The 6,076-nt window shown below is 22.6% G+C and overlaps 2 protein-coding genes across 2 annotated transcripts in view; both read left to right on the top strand.

Annotated features, from left to right (window-relative positions):
• Positions 1-275: 275 nt before the first annotated feature.
• On the top strand, positions 276-3,607 carry MKS88_002453 (uncharacterized protein; the record flags this gene model as incomplete). Its single annotated transcript, XM_067215464.1, has 2 exons — positions 276-1,301; positions 1,580-3,607. 2 exons carry the CDS (start codon positions 276-278, stop codon positions 3,605-3,607), a joined length of 3,054 nt encoding a protein of 1,017 aa, XP_067073888.1.
• A 2,205-nt stretch (positions 3,608-5,812) lies between these two features.
• Positions 5,813-6,076, top strand: part of MKS88_002452 (uncharacterized protein) — a gene marked incomplete at both ends in the record, with an annotated part of 3,873 nt that continues 3,609 nt past the window's right edge. Inside the window, one exon of the mRNA XM_067215463.1 lies at positions 5,813-6,076. This exon is cut by the window's right edge and continues 1,216 nt beyond it. Within this exon, the coding sequence (XP_067073887.1) occupies positions 5,813-6,076 (264 nt within the window).

Genomic DNA, 6,076 nt, shown 5'->3' with positions numbered 1-6,076 from the left:
GATCGTATACAAAAAATAAATGGTAAAATGTATAAACAAATTTGTTTAAAGAACAAAAATTAAAAAAAAGAAGATTTTCACTTTAATGTAAAAAAAAAAAAAAAATATAGTCAAATTGTGAATATATTATGAAGTTTAAATATTTTTACAAAGTGAACAATTATTAGAAAAATAAAATAAAATAATATTACAACACTTTTTTTAATTTCAGTAAAAGTTTGCATGTTATCGTATTTTAGTATTTTGTATAATAGTAAAATTCATTAAATTTCATAATGTACCATTTATTGAAAAATGCATTGAACTTCGATAACTTTAAGAATATCAGACTTGATTTAATTAGCAAAGTAAAAACACCTGATCACTTTGATGCACATGAGGAAAATGAAGTACTTAATTTTTTAAAAGATAGAGAAGTTACTTCTGAAGGTTTGAAGTTGAGTACAAATAGGAATTGCGAAAATATATTTACAGTTGAAAAAAAATTAAAACATATTAATAGTTTGAAACGTGTTTTAAATGAAATAACAAAATTAAGGCATGACGAGAAATCAGCGTTAAACAAGAGTAGAGGAGAAATCAAAATAACTCACGAAAGAGATATGGATGATTCTTCATTTTTAGAAAATATGAATAATGATAATTATGATAATGGAAAAATGGAAATCTTCAACAACTTTGTTATGCAAGAAGGAAAGAACAAAAAAGGGCTTTCTATTAATATGTTCTGTAAAACTTTGTCCAAAAGGATAGATAAAAGAAGACTTAAAAATAGTAAATTTTTTAAAAGTCTTATTATTAAGTACGTTTCAGAGATGAATAAAAATGATTCTAAATGTACGCAAATAAATAAGTTTAATATAATAAACAAGTTAAATGTTTGTCTTGGCTATGATAAAAAGTGCACTAATGCAAAGGATGATGATGATAACATTAAAAAATTAACGATTCATTTAAAAAGGATAAGTAATTATAAGTGTATATTAAAAAAGAATTTGAATTTAATAAAAAGAAAAAAAAAAATCAAAAGATTTGTAAAAGATTTTTACAACAGGAAAAATGATGATAGCAATCAACTTAAAAGCAATATCAAAGGAACACATTTTATAGAAGATGAATTATACTTAAAAAACAAAAACGTTATTAAAAAAGAATATAGTTATTTTAAGCATAATAACAAAAACGTCTTTGAAATATTACCTATAATTGTCAACCAATTTCAGAAAGAGGAGTATTCTAACAGAAATATCATTAGTATAACTGAAAAAAAAAATTGTCTACAACATTCTATAGACAAAAAGGTAAGTACTTTTCTGCATATATATTAAAAACCCTACTTTCAAAAGAGATGATAATTTGTTGAGAATAATAGTGCACACATAAATAAAGTTAAAGAAAGAACAAATATTTATTCTTATCAAAATATTAAATGCTAAGTAAAATTATTAGTGTCATAGGCAAAAAAAAAGGGGAACATATGTATATATTCAAATACATTTATACTTCTATACATATATGTATTTATAGTTTTAAATAAACATTTTAATTAACTAAAGTTGGTAATTTTATTTTTCTTCAGGAAATAAACAAGAACACGCATAATGGACTTAACAAAATTGAGAACTTGTTTGAGGAAACACCTGCAGATGAAAAAGTTAATAATATATCCGAAGAGGGAAACAGAAACAATTTTTTAAAATTTCACATATGCGCTTACACTAAAAAAGGAGATATAACGAATGACAAAATTAATGAGTTGAAGAAGGGTAAAGGATACCTAGTAATTAATAATTTCGGTAATATAAATAAAAGTGCATCTAGTTTGAAAAACGTAAATTTGAGTATGATCAGGAGAATGAGCACTAATAATCAGTGTAAGAACAAAAAAGAAATTAAAATAAATAAAGATCGTCATTTTCATTTTTTTAGTAATAATATTAATTATTATGAAACGGTGATTAATAAAGAAAAACATAAAGAGGAAAACTCAAAAAAAGACAACTGTTTTTCTAGTAACAATGTAACACACAATAAAGATATGAATGAAATCAAACAAAAAATTAAAACAGCACTAATCAGTTTGAACAATATTAAAAAGAATAATTATAAATTAAAATTTTGTCTTGAAAAAGAAATTATAGATAATACAATTCATCATAATGAGCTAAAAAAAAGTATATACTCTCTTTTTAATGGAAATAACTTACAAAGAAAAAACGTTCAAGTGAACCAAGGTAGTCAAAATGAAAATGTCGAATCAAACAAAAGGAACAAACAAAGTGGTGATACAAATAATGGGAAAATGGTTAAAAAACAAGATAAGGAGGGAGATGTACAAAAGGATAACATTAATAAAATTGCAAATGAAATTTTCCCAAAAAAAAAAGTTGCTCTGGACAAAACAAAGTTTAAACTTAACAGAAATGTTCAGCATTTTTACAATGATATTAATTTAAAAAAAAAAGAAAAGACACCCCTTTCCTCCAGTGAAACAGAAGTAAAATTCGAACATAGCACTATCACAGATAATACTACTAAAAGAAAGACGAAGTTAGTGAGCAGTATACAGACAAAAAGGAATATTTTTAAAGAACCAAAGGATCACCAACCTGTGGAATTACCATATGCAAATGTAAAAAAGGAACAACATATGAACCAAACATCCGTGAAATTGAAGAAATACATATCTATTTTAAATAGCATTAAATTAAATGAAAACAAATGTCATTATAAGAGTTTAGAAGATAAAGAGAAAATTGATATTATTAATAGTACAGAAAAGGCATATAACTACAACTTCCATATTGTTCAAAATAAAAATAATACTCTGAAAAATTCAGAAAAAGACAAATTGTATTGTACTGATGATATATCAAATAATACTTTTTTAAATAACTTCAAAATTAATTTTAATAAGGGTACGGAAAATAATTCAAACAATTTCGTTAAATCAAAATTAAAAGCATTTTACAAAAAAAAAGAATATTATAATAGTGAAGATAAATATGTAAATAATGTGAAACAAATGAAAGAACATTTTGAGGAGAATAATGGGTATGATGAAAAAACAAAAACGTCTGCAAAGAAATATTGGAGTTGTGAAAAGAAAGAAAATATATTTGTAAATAATATAAATTTTAATAACGATTGTTATATAAATAAAACACATAATGCAAATACTTTTTATAATAACAAATTTGTTGATGATAAAAAAATACATAATGATGGCAGTTCCAATATTTTTATGAAAAAATCTGTTGGATTACAACAATTTGTTTTAATTAACAGAGAAAAGAAAAAAGAAGATTCTCATTTAAAAAGTGTAAGAAATATTAAAAAAATAATAAATTCTGAAATATACGTAAACAAGCGGTTTGAAAAAATAAATAAAAGAAATAAAATTGCAATAAATATAATTGAAAATTATCTAGATAATAAAAATAGGACATCTTTAGTTTTTCAAAAGGAAAGGGAAAGAAACACATATTTGCAGGCAAACTGTAGACTTGAAAACTCCGGTCAAAAGAAACAAGTTCACTTTTTACCAGGTTTATATGATCATTATGCATTTTTACTCCTTAGCTTAAAAAATTGCAATGTCAGGTGATTTAAAAAGATTCAAATAATATTTCTAAATTATTAACAATTCTTTTATTAAATTATTTGTCTTACATGTATTTATTCGATAAAATCCGTTATGTCGTATTACAAATTTTTTTTTGATTATTTTTTTTTTTGTGCAATATTAATTAATTAATTGTTTTCGTTTTTTTTTTTTTTTTGTGCATTTTAACACTATAAAAAATCAGTACCTACATAGTTGCCGCTTATATTTGGAAAACTAGTTTTATTTTGTGTAATTATATATGTTTATGTAATACTGTATGTATGTATTGCAATTGTAAAATTTAGTCAACTAAGATGCACATACGTACGTATATGTATGTATACACATAAACATCCGTATTCCCATGCTTCAGTAAAAAAAAACAAGCACGCGATTTAGTAATGTAGAGCTAATAAAATATAGTAATAAGTATTTTTAAAAAACATTTTTTTTCATTTTTATTCATATTCCCTAAATTTTAAGTGCGTCACCTTCATGTTCAGTAAAAAATGTGTAGGTCTTTTTCATGCATGGATAGAAAAGAACTCGGTTTATTTGGAATTAACGATAATTTTTTTTTTCTTTTTTTAAATAAAAAAAAAAAATATTAAATATGGAATAGGGACGTATAAGAAGAAAACAACCATTCCAATATTCCATAAAATTTTTGTCATTCACTTTTAATGGAAAACAAATCAAAAATTTTGAAAGGATATTCATTTATGAACAAAAAAAAAAAAAAAAGACAAATCTTATTTGTGCGAAATGATACTATTTTAAATATACATTTAAATCGTTCAATTTTTATGTTTTCTCTATGAGAATCAAAATAATTCATAATATCTATTGTCATGCTTTTACTTTTTAAAATGGTAGCAGTGTGAAGGAAATACTAATTATAAGAATTTGAAGTAACGCGCATGGTGTTAAGAAAAAAAAAGATTTTGCAAACGAACTAATTCTTCACGGATGTTTAACATAAAAATGAAAAAGTATACATTTAAGTACTATAACTTTTGCAGATAACAACGAATATGATAGTTTTGTAAATATAGTAAAAAATATATATTTATTTTTTCTATAGATGTTTTATTTTTTATATTATTTATTTATTTTTTTTTTTTTTCCCTTCACGGTTATTATTCAATTTTTCTTTAACTTTTTACTCGTACTTTATTTCTTTTAATAATTTTTTCTGCATTAGAATGAATATACCTTGAGGAACATTTATATTATTAAAAAAATTAATTTTTGAAAAAAAAAAAAAAAAAAAAATATATATATATATATATATATGTATGTAGGTATATAAAAATATATTTTTTATGTAGACATAAGTTTCGATTTTATAACATATTAGCATTATTCCAAAAAAAAAAAAAAAAAATAAATATAAAAATTCCAGTACACTAACATTTAAATTTTTACATGTTGTAATCCGTTTTGTGAAGAACGTACGTAAGCATTTATACATATAATATACATATGCACACTTGTAGTGTTTTTATAAAATATTGCTCTGGAGAAAAAATGAAGTAAAACAAGGAAAATGTTTAGGTTGTGCAAACGTGTTTGCTACGTGATGAAGAAGGAAAAAAAATTAAGGAAAATAGAATAGAATTATTACACATTATTAACAATAAATAATGTAAAAAATATACATACATATATACATATATATACTTATAAACTACACGCAACCTATTTTTACTAGTAATTTGAATTAATGCGTACATTATATGCAGTTAGGGTATTTACATTGTGAAAAGGTTTATATTTTTGAATTATAAAAAAATGACATAAAATTAAAATATTAATTGGAAATTGTATGTAATATATGAGTATGTACTTAAAGGAATTTATAATTAAGATCTTTACTTTTTTTTTTTTATTTTAATATTGTATTAAAACGCATATTTTTTAAATTATGAATTTTCTTTGTTTCATCTTATTTTCCTTTACGTTTTAGTAATTTTTTTCATTATTAACGTAAGTTAAAATTTTTATATGAATTATATTATTGTACCAAGGATTTTTTGAACATTTTTTTTTTTTTTTTTTTTTTGTACCTACTTAGATATAATAAAATAACGACATATTTAAGATTAGAAAAAAAAAAAATATAAATAAATATATAAAATAGGAATAAAAATAAGAAGCGGAAGTAGTAGCATAAGAAACCGTAAAAAACGGAATTATGATAAAATGAACAGTAATTCTATAGTCGATATTCTGAATAATATATCAAGTTCATGTAATAAGAAAAAGGAGAAATATAAAAATGTTGGTGGTACTAAAGTATCAGTACATTTCAAGAAAAAGGAAGAACTAAAGAATATTAAAATGAATAAGGAAGAGTTATTAAAAAAAAATAAATCTAATCCTTTACCTGAATCGGTCAGGTTTAAAAATGGTACTACTGTAGAATATTCATCCACAAATGTAGTTAGTAGTGTGAGGGCACCTAAG

This window comes from Plasmodium brasilianum, chromosome 8 (genome assembly GCF_023973825.1).
Source record: "Plasmodium brasilianum strain Bolivian I chromosome 8, whole genome shotgun sequence".
Lineage (NCBI taxonomy): Eukaryota > Apicomplexa > Aconoidasida > Haemosporida > Plasmodiidae > Plasmodium > Plasmodium brasilianum.
The sequence above is the reverse complement of the archived record's forward strand: the minus strand, read 5'-3'. Positions and strand labels throughout refer to the sequence as shown.